The 15,393-nt window shown below is 58.7% G+C and overlaps 1 protein-coding gene across 5 annotated transcripts; it reads right to left on the bottom strand.

Annotated features, from left to right (window-relative positions):
- Positions 1–273: 273 nt before the first annotated feature.
- Positions 274–15,139, bottom strand: EZH1 (enhancer of zeste 1 polycomb repressive complex 2 subunit). Of its 5 annotated transcripts, none has more exons than XM_072885891.1 (20): positions 14,752–15,139; positions 13,392–13,512; positions 12,669–12,797; positions 12,237–12,356; positions 11,039–11,159; positions 10,239–10,412; positions 9,214–9,316; positions 8,780–8,943; positions 7,848–7,939; positions 6,888–7,068; positions 5,770–5,966; positions 5,237–5,328; positions 4,599–4,639; positions 3,949–4,074; positions 2,737–2,915; positions 1,963–2,058; positions 1,474–1,555; positions 1,240–1,320; positions 771–855; positions 274–652 (listed from the first exon to the last, which is right to left on the bottom strand). In XM_072885891.1, exons 2-20 carry the CDS (start codon positions 13,506–13,508, stop codon positions 592–594), a joined length of 2,241 nt encoding a protein of 746 aa, XP_072741992.1. In that variant the 5' UTR covers positions 13,509–13,512; positions 14,752–15,139; the 3' UTR covers positions 274–591. The 5 variants fall into 5 exon arrangements, with proteins under 5 accessions (XP_072741992.1, XP_072741993.1, XP_072741991.1 ...); XM_072885892.1 differs by lacking the exon at positions 14,752–15,139 and adding an exon at positions 14,418–14,449; XM_072885890.1 differs by lacking the exon at positions 14,752–15,139 and adding an exon at positions 14,224–14,242.
- Positions 15,140–15,393: the final 254 nt, after the last annotated feature.

Below are 15,393 nucleotides of genomic sequence, written 5' to 3'. Positions count from 1 at the left end.
GCGGGGAAACAGAGCCTCTGACAGCAGCTTGGGGCTTGGAGACCGCTGCAGCCATGTCTCTATGGCTTCCAACCCTGTCACTGTCCTTGCCAACAGGACAAAACAGGCAGCAAGGCGTAGCACCCGAGACCAGAGCTTATCCCAGAGGACAGGGCTGGAGGGGAGCACCAGCCCCTCCACCCCCCAGCTCTGCCCCGGGTCTCGGTGCAGGCGGTACCTCACTCGCTTTTGTTCTTCCAGCAGTCAGCAGAAAATGGAAAGAGACTGAGAATCCACGGCTGTCCCTCCTCCTGCACCACAGCTTTTCTTCAAGCCCCAGCTGCCTTGGTCCACGGGCTCCCTCCAGCCCAGGAGACCGCCCGCAGAGCAAGGCTCCAGAGCCTGCCCCAGCCAAGGGCTGGCAAAGCTGCCACCCTGGCAGCAGCCGCTCGCACTCCTGCCCCGAGTCTCTCTCTGGGCATCTGGATGGAAAGTAGCACTTGTGACACACACAGCAACGGGAACAGCAGCAGTCATGTCAGCGTGAAGCAAACATGGCATTGCTTACAAGGTGCAGCAGCAAGGTGTGCTGGGGACCGCCCCGCACAGAGCCTAGATGATATCCGTCTCCCTCTCTATGCCGACATACTTCAGGGCGTCTGCCTGGCTGTACCTACAAGATAGGAAAGTCACGGCTGCTGTAATGACCTCCCGCGCTCCCCACAAACGTGCGCACAGAAAGCGGGGTCAACCCTGCATCCCAGTCCCCAGCTGGCCGCTCCCCACGGTACCTGTAATCGAAGAAGAGCTCCTCTCCCGCCTGGATAGCCCTCTTGGCAAAGATTCCTATCCGGTGGTCTCCGTTCACCATCACAACTGCAACCAGAGAGACGACATCAGAGACGTGCAGCTCCAGCTCAGGCCAGGAGGTCTCGCGCAGCACTTTTGCCCTGCCTGGCCAGCTGCCGGCCCCCGGGGCCACAGCACCCGAGCTCCTGCCTAGCAGGAACGGGGCGCTCCGGGGGGAGCTCCCAGCCGCTCTCTAGCAGCGATCTCTCCTCAGCCACCGCAGAGCTGAGCGGGGCTCTCACCAGCAGGAACGTGATTTGCTGCAGAGAGGAGGAGACTTTGTCCAGGCCTTTGAAGTTCTGCTGCTCCCACAGGCTCAGGGCAACCTGGGACCCCAGAAACCCGCTGCAATCCCGGAGCTGAGCAGAGAACCTTCCCCCACCGAGATCTGACTGGGCAGGGATATCTCACCTTTGGCATAGCAATTGGGGTTCACCGAGTGATTGGCAAAGCGGATTTTATTTCCTTTGCGGGTGGCGTCAACAACAAAATCTATTAAGAAAAAAAAAAAAAAAGATGAAAACTTTAGTGTAAAGACAGGCCTGCAGCTCAGGCAACAGATAGGCTGAGACTGCCCGCCCGGCCACCAGCCCCCTGCCACGAAGCCCAGGTCTCCTCCACCCCTCGAAGACCCTGGCGAGTTACCGTTGTTGAGGTTGAAGAGGAAGCTGGACATGTACTTGTCATAGACCTTCCCTCGCCGGTCAGCCTCATCCTGTGAAATAAGCTGGAGAAGGAAAACGCCTTGAGAGACTCAGCGCCTGAGGGCACGACGAGGATCACTGCGAGGAGCGGTGCTCGTCTGCCTCCTGGAAACACGCTCCCGCCCTCCCACCCCACGGGCAGGAGCTCACCAGGGCTCCCAGGGAGGGAGCAGAGGTAAGAGCTGGGCTCCCAGGGAGCAGCACATACACAACACGCTCCTCCACAGCGGAGGGCCTAGAGGTACTGAGATGGGTCCCAAAATGGTGCAAGATTCAATCTCTAAAGCTGGTCAGAGTGAGCCCACGGCCACGGCCAAGCTGGGGAAGGTACGCTCTCCCTGCTGGACCAGCAGCCGAAGGAAGCACTGCCACTAAACGCAGCCTCCCGAGCACGCGGCGCAGCAGCCCCAGCACGGGCAGAAGCACTGACCTCACCACAGTACTCAGAGATGAACTCATTCTTCTGCACAGACTCCTTGATGAAAGTCCCCCAGCCGGCAACGTCTGATGGTGCCAGCAACAAATGCTGGAGCCAAGGTGAAAAGGAAACGGTTACGGTCGGCAGGCCCACCACCTCCCACGCACACAGAGATCGCACCCCGTGTATTAGGCAGGCCAGAAAGCAACAGCGAAGAGCTCCCCACCTCCCGGCACAGTTGCACATGCCGGGATTAGGGCAGTGCCCAGGAAGAGGTGTGCTGTGCCGGCTGCCATGCTCAGAGTCCCAGCATCACAGGGTCGAGTAACTCTGAGGAGCAAAGGGGAGCCAGTGTCTGCCCAGCCTCTCCTGGTTTAAGGTGGCACACGGCTCCCTACAGACTTACAGGCCGTAGCACCATTAGGCTGGAGCTGCACATTACTTGACACCTACTAATTTGCATCTTTCTCTGAATTTTGGTCTTTATGTGCAGTCCCTTGCCCTGACCAGCAGAATCAAGACCGAGCCTTTCTCTGGAGTCACTTTTTACACTCCCTTGCTTTCACCCTTCCTCACGTAACTCCCATTTCCTGATTTTCACATCCATAATCCATACTCCAGATTAAGTGCTACAGAAGCCTGGGGCAGAGCAGCTTCTCTTCCAGATCTCCTCACTCAGCTGCGGGTGGCTCGCACACCCTCTCCCACGTAGCAGGAGCTCCGTTTATCAGCTCTACCCCCAGGCAGCCACCTGCCAGCAGCCCAGAGCCATGCTGCTGTCAATACCTTTTTGAGACCTCGCTGGATGCTGCAGTTCTTGCAGGAGACCACCTTGCAGTCCCAGTGCTCCGAAGCCCCGCAGGTCAGGCAGAGGTCCGGATCGCACTCCCGCACGGCCAGGTAGCACGGGCACTGCTTGGTGTTGCACTGGGTTTTACAGCGGCAGCCTGGGAAACGGTTCTGACCTGCAGCAACACAGCCCCCGGTTTTGCACCATGAGGTTTTTCAGCCCTGCAGGAACACAGAAGCTCCTCCCGAGCCAGGTCTCACCCTGGCAGGCCCTGGGCAGGTACAGGACTAAGCCTGTCCGCGACCAAGGGCCACGGTGCCTGCCCACCACCCTGCTAACACAAGGAAGGTGCCTTTGTGCTCGTAAAGAGCTCTGCACCCACTCTGCCCTGGGCAGCAGAGACAGGAGCCCCCAGGCCGCCTTCCTGCCCCCCAAAGTCACCAGACAGTGCTCACTAAGAGCACAACGAGACAAGGTGAACGTGAGGCAGCCTGGGCACCCAGGAGCTGGAAGCAAATCACAGAAATACTCTGCATGCACGGGAGCTTGGAGCACCGCTCACACCTAGGAGAGCACAGACCACACACAGGGTCCCTCCCATCTGTGTGGCTGGAGATGCTGATCTGCCTCTTGGGACTAATTATGAGCAGTTTGAAAATAAACAACTCGGATAATATAAACGTAACAGATCAGTACGGAGAACCTTGGAGCCTGAGTTGGCTCTCTGTCACCCTGTAAGTCCTTCCAGCCCCAAGCTGTATCATAACCCTTAATGAATCCACCCTCCGAAGCCCCGCTGATGTGGGCAAGTGTGGTTATCTCCATTGCAGAGCTGGGAACGGAAGCGCAGAGAGGAAAAATAACCATGGCGGAGCAGCGACCCAACTCCCACCCTAACTGCTGGCTGCACACATCCTGGTCTCAGGCAACCAGCAGCATCACCTGCAGGTTGTTGATGCTGGATACGGACATGCAGACGAGCGTTCTCTAACACGAGCACGTATCGCAGCTGCTGAGAGTCACGGGGCAGCATGGAACAGCTTCCCCTTGGACTTTAGCAGACTGCTAATCTAACTGCTGCAGATGGACAGAGCAGCGAATGCAGGAATAAAGCAGGCCTCCAGCAAGTCCCAGCTCTGCACCCTCCCTCTGGTCTGTGCCAGGAGAGCCGGCTGCTTTCTGCCCGATAGCCCTAGGTTTCTCCTTACAGTCAGGGTTGCACTGGCAGAACTTCTCACAGAAATTCTGAGTCATGATGCAGGGGCAGGAGCTGTCACAGGGATGCTCGGGGTGGTCACAGGGCTGGTAGTTGTACACCTGCGTAGGTGAGTTATCTAGAAAAAGAGGGGAAGTGCCCGGGTTAGAAGCCGCACATCGCAGAAGCGTTTGAAAGCGGCGGCCCAGGGCTCCGGCGCAGGGAAGGTGCAAGCTCCCCGTCTGCCTGCAGAGGGCGGGGAGCCCAGCAGCACCCGGCCCCCGCCCGGCTGCGGCCGCCGGCACCCGCACACGGCCGCGGGGCCGCGACCCGCCCGCGTCGCAGCGGGGCTGCTCGCCGGACCTCGGCGCCGGCGCTGCCCGGGGCACGGCCGCGCCGCGCGGGCCGCCCGAGCGAGGGCTCGGGCACCGCAGCGATCCCAGGGCGCGGCCGCAGCGGGGCCGGCCCGCGGCCCCCCGAGGCGCGCCCGGCGGGGGGAGCCGCTGCCCCCCGGCGCGGCTGCGGGGGCTGCGGGGGCTGCGGGGGCTGCGGGGCTGGGAGCGGGCCGCGGGCGTCCCGCTGCGCGGGTCAGAGCCCAGGACTCGATCGCGCGCGTGAGCGGCCTCGCAAAGCTCGCGTGAGGCGGCCACAGCAAACGCTCACCTTTCTTCAGCTGAATCTTCCTGCAGTGCGCAGCCCACAGCCTGGAAGGGAAGCAGAGAAGGTCTGAGGGGACGCGCCGGCCTTCGTCAGGGAGAGCCGGCCACGACCGCTCGGCACCGCCGGTCAGCCCGGCAGCCGGAGCGGGGGGCTTCCAGCGAGGCCGCCTGGCAGCTTCGTGCATTAAGGACCATCAGCCGGCCGCAAAGCCGACGAAGACGAGAACGGCGCAGCTACAGCATTAGTTGTGCAAGGCAAACGCTAGAGCCAGAACAACGCTGGGCCCGCTGGGGTCGGCACACACACAAAGTAGGTTGCAAGCCAGGGAGCTGAGGCTAAGGCTGCTGTCCGGACAGCGGTACCGGCCCTCCGCTGCGGTGTGGCACTGCAGCCCCCCACCGTGCTGCCCTCTCCTCCGGGGCTGAGCCCGGGGCCGCAGAGCCCCAGAGCCCCCCAGCCAGGGCAGCAGCACTGGGGAGGGAGGCCAGGGGCCAGCGCCCGGCCGGCAGCACCAGCAGCCCCGTGACAGCGGGACGTGCGCGCAGATGGGAGCCAGATGGGGATTACCAGGAATGCTTTGGCACAAAAAGCAGTGGATCTGGTTGCATTTTAAGAACAAAACAAGCTTGTCCAACACTTGCCTGTGCTTCCTTTTCTTCTTCTGGGATGGATTCATTAATTCGTTTGTTGGCAGTTTTGTTATAAGTGATTCTTTCACTGCAAACTGAAAGACCTACCAAAGAACAGAAGTGAAAAGAAGAATAATGTTCAGTGTACTCAAGTTGCTTTTATCTAAAGCACAAACAGTGAGAATGTAAGCAAGCACACACCGGGAGGCTCCCAGTCCCCAGACCAGTAAGCGGTCAGTTCTGCCCCCAGTTTGACTGACCATGGCTGTCTTTGCTTCTCTTGCCTGGGAAACAGGAGCGCCCGCCCTGCCAGCATGCCCGGGCTCAGACAAGGCACCCTGGAGGAAGCCAAGAGCACCGGGCTCGTTCTGCAAACAGCAGCAGTACTGCAAAATAACAGCACTGAACTCCAGAGAGTGTTGATGCAACACATTCCTCGAGGTGGTTTGTGGCAGAGAAGAAAAAACAACAGGCAAGCAGCGGCCAAGGCCTCCCTCCTGCTGCTGGGCCAGGCGCTGCAGTGCCTGCCCTCCCCAGGCACCCACCTGCTTGCACGTCTTTGTTCCCAGCAGCCTGGCAATGGAGCAGAAGTTGTTGAAGTAGGTCCCGTGGAAGACGCGGAAGAGCGACTCCTCAGCTCCCGTCCACTCAACGGGCTCCTGCGGCGTCTCCACCGCGAACAGCTGGGAGGAGGCCGGGCTCAGCTTCTGCTTGGTGGGGGTCTGGCAGCGGGAGTTTGCCTCTGGCAGGAAAGGCAGACATTAGGCCAAACAACATGGGAGAATGCACCCCCGCCGTCACAGCTCCCAAGGGCAGTGGTCCCCCCAAAGTGCCCAACACCTTGCCTTACCCTCGGTCCTACATCTGCCGGCAGCCCTGCACCATGCTCCGTGCCACAGGCTCCTGCCTCTGGTCAGGCAGCCCAGCTCTGGCTCTGGTTGGGACGGTGGCGTTGGCCACCACACAGCAAGGCAGCACCAGAGCCACCGTGCCGCCTTCCCCTTCCAGGGCTGGCCCAGGACGGAGACCCCTGATGAGGGCAGCAGCACCAGAGAGGCCCGAGGACGAGGAAGCCGCTCCCTCCTCTCCTGCCCGAGATGGGACCCAGACGTACCGGAGCCCTCTGCCCCCCCGGCAGCTCATTCTGTCCTGGCCACCACCACTTCCCCCGGCGTGGCAGGAGCAGCGCGGTGCTCGTCTGCGGCACCAAGGAGCACTCGCCCCTGGCAGGTCCACAGACAAGCCCCCCGCCTTGACAGCTCCCCAGCCACTGCTCTGTGCCGCAGCAGGGACAAGCGCACAGACCAACGCGGCCCGGGCACTGCCCTGCCAGGGACATTTTCCTCGCGCGCAGCCAAGCAAGGTGCTCAGAGTTGAGGGCTCTTGGCTTTGCAGGTCCCAGCAAAGCTCTCGCTTTGCCTGGCAACATTCCTCCTTCCTGGGAGAGGACAATGAATCCCACAGCAGCAAGGGCAGGGCTTGGTGTCCCTCATGTTTGTCTAAGCCCAGCTGTAAACACCGACTCTGTTTGCTAACTCCGAAACTCCACACCCCGTGCGGGACGCAGAGCCAAGACAGGGAGAGCCCCGGCTGCGAGGTGCCGCCTGTCCTTACTGCTCGTACTGCCAGAGGGGAGAGGGGTGTCTCGGGGGTAGCATCGTACCCGAGGAGCTAGAGGCCCACTCGTTGCCCGTGTCTCGGTCGCTGTCGCCCTCCCTCGTCTCAGCGACGGTGGAAGCCGGGGTGTTTGAGCAAGAAGCACCCACCACGTGGTGCCTCCGGCGGCGCCGGCCCGAGCACTTGGACCTGGGGTTGTGCAGCGCAGCAAACTCCTTGGCTCCTTCCTGCAACCAGAGCAGAAGACAAGGCGGGTGGCAGACGACCAGGGAACACAGAAAGGCTTTTCCACCGGCCCTGGGACAAGCCCTGCCTCCACCAAGAGAAGGCGGAAGACCCACCATGCGTGGTCACTTCAGCGAGTGCCAAGGCCCTGCCAGCTACCTGCAGTGCACGTTCCCGCTTTGCTTCCTTCGGCACCGCTGCCCGGTCCGAAGAGGCTCCCTGGCCCTGTCCCTCCAGTCCGCTCCCCTGCCTCTTGCCCTGGCAATGAAATTCCCCCGGCCTCTTCCTCTGCTCCAGCCCCGCAGCTCCCTGCGACGCCCCGTATCTGAGCCAGCTGACCAGCTCCGACACCACCAAGCGCACCCACCTCCCTGCAGCCAGCTCCTCCGATCTGCAGCTCTCATGCCCGCTCACACAGCTAGGCTGTATTTCTGAAAGATCATTCTTAAAATAGTTCGAGCCTTCCCCACATATGCTAGATTATTTCCCCAGCATTTTTAACCTGGGCTTCATTTTTCAAACGCTGCACTGAGTCCAGAGAAATCATTTGTCACCACAATTTCCCACCTGCTAGCTACGAAATTAGTCTTTGTTGGAGACTTGCTAAAATATGCATCTGGTAAGGTCTGTATTTGGATTCATGCTCCCCCAAATCCAATGAGGATTAGAACTAATTCTGAAAAATCACCAAAGTTGTGAAAAGGACCCACAGAGTTCTGCAAAGCAGGGCTGGCCAGGCCACTCCTCTCGTGGTTTCAAAAGCAGCAATGCAGAAACATACCAGCCAGAGGAAACAGTCTGCTCCGCAAGGATCTGGCTCGATCTTGGTCTCTCTATTCTTTCGTTTGTACACATTAGGAGTAGCATGAAAAGCTGTAAAAATAATAGTTATCTTTACTATTAGCATCCTCCAAGGGTCTCTCCCCACGCTGCAAGGGACAGGGGCAGCACGAACTCAATGAAGGTAAGTGGGAGCCTGAGGCAGTCAGCAAGAGTGCCCGAGCAGCTCTCCCAGCAGCGGGGAACGAGGCGGCAGGACCTCCTGGCCAGCCCTGCTCCAACCCATGACGGGGACCCAGCGGCACTGGGGGAACGCTTGGGAAGGAGAGGCCATAGGAAAAAGATCTGCTTTCAGACTGAAAAAAGAAGACCACATGATCTTAATATTATATCTTTTAATAAATAATTCACTGGAAGGAGTCCTGTGACTTTCCAAAGAAGCCCTTAGACCTGGGAAACAGCAGGCCCAACAGCTAACCAGTATCCAAAAGGCTTTGGCAGGACAAACCGCAGGAACATGACTAAGATGAAGCTGCAAGTTCCAGTGAGGCAACAAAACACAGGGGCATGTCCAGACTTTGGAAGTGAAACATTCATGCCTTTCCCTGATGAGCTTCTGCAAAGCAAGGGTAAAGTCTAGTTGCGGCACAAACTGCCAGGAGGCTCGAACGCGGCGTGCTGAACAATGGTGAGAAAGAGGGGACGGCCACGCAGGTCGGTTTACCATCCGTTTGAGGAAATGAGTGGAGCCGTCTCTACAAAAGGCTTCTGGGCACCTGTCAGCTCCTAAGGCTCCACTGCAAACTCCGGGGAGGCACCACCCCCTAAAGACTGCAGCACAGACACTAAGCAAGGCGTACAGAGGTACGAAGCACTGAGGAGAAATGAGGAGAAAAGGGCTCTAGGGAAGCGTCCGGATGAGACTGCACTTACGATGCAGAAAACAGTCGTATTTGAAGCAGCGGCGGCAGAAGAGGGTATGGAAGGAGTGCAGGGACTGCTCCCGCTGGACCGACTTCGCGCACGGCCCGTCTATGTTGGGAGTGCACTGCGGTGGCAGCACGTTCGGGTCCGACACTTCTGTGAGCTCCCGGTACCTAGTCGACAAACAGAAACACCCACAGATGTGCATGCTTTCCTAATTTGGGACATTTCACGCGACCACGTTACTATCTGGGCCAGTAGGACTCTGGCCCAGACACCTTGAGGCTAAACTAAAGCTTCTAACGCTCAAAAACCGCTCTGCTCACGGTGCCTGCAGCCAACTGAGCTCTGTTTTCCGGTCAGAGCACAGTGCTGTTTTCCGAAATACAGATTTCAATTGTTGCTAAGAAAAGTAACAGACAACTTAAGGAGAGATCTTCTACCTCTCTTTCATATCATCTGGGAAGCCGTATTCAGGAAACATAGAAGAAATAGCAGTGAATATCATGTCATTTGGAAACCGCTTCTTTGAACACTTCTTGTTACCTAAGAAAAAGAAGAGAGAGAATTCCTCAGTTAAGCTGGATGTGAACGTGTCTTTCCTTCTTCCGCAGAGAGCGATTCCAGTAGGTGTTCAGGATTGTATTTTACGAGACAGAAATGTAATCCCATATACAACGGATAAACCTTTTGTCCTGCAACTAGGCTAAGGCATTTCCAGGTGCAGTACTCTCTGCCACTTTCACAGTAGCATAATGCTACTGCATTGATGGAAGTACTAACGATTTCTTAAGGACTATTACTATTTATTTTTACCAAGACAGGAATTGCAGACAATGCTTTTCTACATCTATGAAAGGTCCTGGTATTTGTGCTACCCGTATCACTATAAACCAAAGACAAAGACAAAACTACCAGTCAGCATTCCTAAGGTCATGCAGGACACATGAAAATCCCACAAACCAGAGCTTCCTCTATGCAAGAACTCCTCCAGGGGGCACAGGAGAGGGAAGAGGAGCACTAATACATGGAAGACAGGTCTGGAAGGGATGGGAAAAGCTCCACCTCCCTGGCCTACAGCAGAATCCGATCTACCTACAAGCTTACTGACAGGTGCTTGCCATACCAGCACTTTAAAACCTCCAGGAGCAGAGATCCCACAGCCTCCTCACATAATACCCCACCGCTTTGCTAATCTTACCATGAAATGGTTTTCCAGATGACTCATTTAAATTCTTCCTCACCACACTTTAAGCTGGTGACTTCTTATCCTGTCCACAGGGGACAGTGAGAACCACCGATTTCCCTTCTGCTTTCGACCACCGTACCAGAACTTGCCAAGCTGGTCACTACCCTTAGCGACGCATTAATAACCAAGAGTGACGGCAGGAGAGCACTGGCCAGCTACTCAGGCAGGGCAGGATGGAAACGTGACCAACATAACCCCAGTTTCTGTGGCCAAACCCACCTTCCACTGCAATTCGCTTTCTTTTCCTTGTGACTGGCAGCTCCTCTTTCCCATCCTCCTGTTTAACCTCAGAATCATTGTGTCCTTCCTCTTCCTCGTCCGAGTACTGATTCAGGGCATTCACTAGCTCCAGGAACACAGCATCACTGATGAGGACTGACCCTGAAATCATTTCTGAAACACAGAGATGTCAGCCAGTTTGTGGGAGTGCCATCGTCTTTCATGCTCCTCATGGTGGTAAATCACAAGCCAGCCACACGACATTGTTAGCAACCAGAACCTTTCTCTCAATTTTGTAGGGATAGGTGGGATTTTAATGCTACAGAGTCATAAGAGTAGTGTATAATTTTTAGCAATCTGATGACAGGCAATAGCAGAGAGTTTTCCACTGCCTTCCTCCCTCCAGGCAGAGTTTTATGATGGGGTAGGCAGCACTGTAGGGAAACACACTGGCTTTTCATTTCTGAAAAGATTGATTACAGTCTTGGCTAAGGTCACAAGCGAAACGAGGTTGCCAAGCTCTTCCTAACTTCTAGAACATTTCTCAGCATCCCAGAGCATGCCTGTGAACCCCCGTGAACAAGCGCATCGGCTCCAGGCAGCCCAGGCCTAGAATGGAGTGGGATATCAAAAGGCAGGACTGTGTCTTTGCAAACTAGACAGCAGGTGTGTTCCTGTTTTTCTGCCCTAAGAGCTCCCACAGAAAAGCTGGTTACTGCTGCCACCTTTTGACTTCTTAACTACTTTGATATGTTATTTGCAAGAGACTGAATGGACGGTGCTGACTGCTCCCAGGTTACCTTCCTCTCCATGAACTTTCCCATCATAGTTATTAATAAGTTCTTCAATGAACGTTTCATCTTCTTCCTTCACCTCATCTCCCATGTAAGGGATATTGCACAGAACAGTTTCATCCTCCACCTGAAAAGAGATCAGATACAATTCAGAAAACCAGCGCTTGCCGATTCCCAGCCAGGCTGTGTGTCTGAGGCTGCTCCTGTCCACGCGGACCCGCAGACAACACAGTGCAAAGCAAAGGTTCAGCCCTCCCGGCTGCAGGTTCAGGTGTCTCATCGCTGACATTTCGTTGTTATCCCGTGCCAGCAGCATAACTCTGACCCCTGAAAGTGCAATTTGCTTTAAAAAAGAAGAGCAGTGCCTCCAAGGCTTACAGAAACTCACAAACACACACATTGCCAAGAATAATAAACAGCCAAAAAATGTCAGAGAGATTGTGTTCGAGGCAGAGTAGAACTGGAGCGGTGAAAGGCAAACCGGTAACTCGCTCCCCAGAGGAACACAGCCAAAGCTGAGGAGCGTTCTCGCGTTAACCAGAGGAGCAAGGACATGGGACCTTCACTGCCATGGCGCCACCGACTGACTCTGCGTTACAGTTGCCGGTGTCACACTGCTCCCCCAGTCTGCAACGGGAGCCTTCAGAGAGCCCTGCAGGTTGCAGGACACATCCACGCCCCGCACCAGGCAGAGGGCCAGGCTAGCCACAGACCACCTCTTTGTTTAACAAATAATCTTAACTATGCCACATCAAAATCTGCATTTAAATCACTCCCCTCACTGCTATGATAGAGGAACTAATCCTCGGTAGCATCCTTACAACGAGACCGGCAGGGTAATCCAGTCACAGAGGAAAGGACCTGCCTAAGAAATAAAACTCTTCATTTAAATGGGAAGAAAAATCTTAAGAAAAAAAACAAAAAAAACCCCAAAAACATATTCACTCCTTGAATCCTGTGAAATAATGGTGGCCCTATCGAGCAGTCAGGTGTAAAGGAGAGACTAGGTGGGTAAGACAGCGTGGATACAAGGCTGTTTTATGGGATTCAACAAAACAAGCAACTAAAACGATACTTTCCGTCATCTCTCGAGCAGACATCGCTTGAAACAAGTGGGTTGAAGAAGGCGTAATCACTCCACAACCACGTAACAATTACACACTAATTGCACCAAGACCTTGCGCCCCAGAGCCCTCCTACATACCATGAAATTCTGCTGAAGAGGGGACCAGGAGTACATAATGGGCACCAGCGCCACCGTGTTCAGCGTCCTCATGTACAGCGTCTGGCTTGGAAATCCCGGGAAAATGCTCTCAACAGTACACTGGAATATGAGTAAAGAGAAGGGCAGTGAGGAAACCCCCAAAGGGAGGCAGTCGCAGCCAGAGGGAAATCGCACTTCAGGACAAACACAGTGAAGCCCTGCATTTACTCTTTGGGACTCCTTCACAGGAAAGGCCTTTGGTGTGGGTTTTTTTTTTTCCCATTTCTGCATCCCAGAAGAGTGCGAGGCACGGCCTGACGCTGCCATAGGACAGCACACTCAAAAAAAACGATCCCGTATCCTCACAGCTCCCTGCAAAGCCCTGGTTCTAGTCCACCCTTGCTGCTGCTGTGCCCCTCTTCCTCCCCACACCTGTTTTAGGAACGGGTGCCCGCTGACTGGCTTCATCAATTGCACCGGCTGGACTCGAAGCTTCTTCCAGTCTTCATTCAGAATTTGAGTCCTTTCATGAACCTTCGCAAAGTTGGCCACAAACAGAGCCTGAAATGAGAGAAAGCAGCACTCAAAATTTAAGGAATCATGTTGGGAATGCTTAAATCCCTCCTGAGATCTTGTTTCAAGTATCAAAATGTATGTGAGGCAGAGCAGTTCAAATTGGTGATACTCATTCGAAGAAATTCTAATTAAATTCAGCATTGGTACAAAACCGTGCTGAGAATATACCCAACAGCCAGTAGCTTTTGAGAACGCCTGATCCCAGCCGACCTCTTCTAAAATCCTGCCTGCCAAGGAGAGGAGCATCAGAGAAAGTCATCGGAAACCCACCAGCACTGAGAGGGTTCTAGCAAGGAGATGCTTCAAGGGACAAGTGGAAACAAGTCCTCTTGCTGCAGTTATGCAAGCACTCAGCCAACGGACTTCTCCGCACAACAGACGCTGACTGCACGGCTCCGGGCTAATAACGGAGCGTGAGGAGAAGTATATCTCTTCAAACTCATCCAGCTTACAACTAACATATAGCTTTGCAATTCCCAGGATGAAGCGCCCATCTGATAGCTGCTCAAATACTATAAGGCAAAGCGATGTCTTTAGGAGATATCCTTTCAGCTGGAGCTACCATCGTTATGTCTTTACCTTAGCTCCCATGTTCGCCTGAAACCTCTTGAGCTGCCGAAGCCGCATATATTCAGACTTGACTTTTCTTTTCCAGTATATAATACACTTCGACGTTGGAGGGGTGGCGATTTCCATTTTTCTACAAAAATACAGCAAGAATAAATATCGAATAATGGAGAGCTTAATCCTGTAAACAAGTGCTATTACAAAAAAAATCCCTGGGGATTTTAACTGCATCGTAGACTTTAACGAGGAAAAAATAACTGCGTAAATCTGCACTAGTCCTATTTACGGAACGACCACGGCACAAAGTGCGCTGAAAAGCCCGGGGAGCTCCGGACGTCGGCCGCGGCAGGGAACGAAGCGCGCTGACCGGGCTCCGGGCTCCTGCCCCCCCGAGCCCCCGCCACCCCTCCGCGGGCAGAGCCCTCCCGCCCGCCCCGGGCAGCGGAACGGACGGCGGCCCGGGCCCCCGCTGCACCCCCGCGAGGCCCGGGGGGCTGCCCGGCTTCCCCAGGGAAGGGACACGCCGCCGGAGAGCCGCGGGCCCGGCGGGGGCAGCGGCGGCTCCCGGGCCCCCCGGCCGGGCTGGCAGCGGGGGCGCGGAGCACCCCCGGCCTGGCTCGACCCCGCCCGGGACGGGACGGGACGTGCCCCCGCCCGGCCCCGGGCTGCGCTGCGAGCCCGGCCTCGGAGAGCGCCGGCCCGGGGGGGGGGGGACCCAACCGCCCCCCCGCCGCTCCGGCCGGGCCCGAGCGCCTCCCCGCGGGGCCGCACGGCTGCTGCGGCGGCAGCGCCGAGCACGGGCCCGCGCCGGGGGCCGCCGCCCGGCTGCGCCGGTGACACGCACCGGAGCGGGCCCAGGCCGGCCGGCGCCGCTGGAGCGGGCGAGCGGGTCCCGGCCCCGCCGCCCCGCGCGGCCCCTGCCGCAGGCGGCCGCGGCGCCCCCAGAGCCCCCGCCGGTGCCCCGGTGCCCCGGCTGCCCCCGCCCCGGGGCTCCCCCGCCCCCCCGCGCCGCCGGCCCGAGCCCCGCCCCGCACTCACTCCTCGGCCATCGCGCCGGGGGAGGCCGCGCGCCCTGCGCAGCCGCGCCTGCGCCGCGCCCGGCCCCGCCCCGGGACAGCCCCGCCCCGCGCCGCCGCCCCGCCCCGGCCCGGCCGCGCACCCCGCCCCGCGCTGCGGCCCCGCCCCTGGGCCCCGCCCCCGCGCTGCGGCCCCGCCCCGCTCCCGCCGGTACCGGCCGGGCCGGGGCGCAGCCGGCTGCCCGGGCGGGGCGGGGAGCGCGGGCGGCGGGGTGCTGTGGGCCCGCACCTGCACCGGCAGGGCCCGGGCGGAGCGGCCCGTTTCAGTCCAGAGAACCCCCCACACACACACACACCGGCTGCGGGGAACGGGCCTCGCCCGGCGGCTCCGAGACCGGTGCCCAGCCCGCCCCGGTGCGCCCGGCCCCGTCTCCCCGCGGGCTCTCCCCGACCCGACCCTGCTGCGGGCCCGGCCCGCTCCCGCGGGAAGCGTTTGGCGGGGCGGCGCCCGTCCCCGCCCCGGCTCTGCCGCCCTCCGGGCCCGGGGCGCGCCTGGGCCGGCGGTGCCGCGCTCCCCGCCGAGGCGTCCCGGGGACCCCGGCTCCGGCGGCCGCGGCCCTTCTGGCCCCCGCCGCCGGGGCCGCGGAGCGGGCAGGGACGGGCCCGGCGCCCCAGGGACGCGGGTGCCGCGTCGCTGCGGGGGCGATGGCGGGGCCGGGCCCCGCGGCCGGCCGGGCCCCGGGCTTCCTGCGGCGGCGCCGGGCAGGAAGCGGCTGTTGGCGGCGGCCTTCCTGCTGCGGGGGCCCCGGCGGCGGGGAGCGGGCGGTGCCGGGCCCTGCCCCGGCGAGGGCCCCGTCCTTCCCCGCCGCCCGCCGCGGTGCGGAGCGCCGGCTGCCCCCGCCCCGCCCGGACGGGGGCTGGGGGCTGCCCCGGGGCGGTGGCTCCGCGCCCCCGGGGTCCGGGGCGCCGCTTCCCGGCGCGGGGGGGGGGGGCGGCCC

Source organism: Ciconia boyciana, chromosome 22 (genome assembly GCF_034638445.1).
Source record: "Ciconia boyciana chromosome 22, ASM3463844v1, whole genome shotgun sequence".
In the NCBI taxonomy this organism is placed as follows: domain Eukaryota; kingdom Metazoa; phylum Chordata; class Aves; order Ciconiiformes; family Ciconiidae; genus Ciconia; species Ciconia boyciana.
This window is presented reverse-complemented; position numbering and strand designations above follow the sequence as displayed.

Bases quoted from the DNA above. Each gene is read 5' to 3' on its own strand.
- EZH1 (XM_072885888.1), bottom strand. From the start codon at position 13,610: ATGCAGTTAAAATCCCCAGGGATTTTTTTTGTAATAGCACTTGTTTAC. The intron at 2,916-3,948 runs GTAAGGAGAAAC...GTGTTGCTGCAG, and splicing joins CTGCCAGTGCAACCCTGACT to GTCAGAACCGTTTCCCAGGC. The intron at 2,059-2,736 runs GTATTGACAGCA...CCTTGGCTCCAG, and splicing joins TCCAGCGAGGTCTCAAAAAG to CATTTGTTGCTGGCACCATC.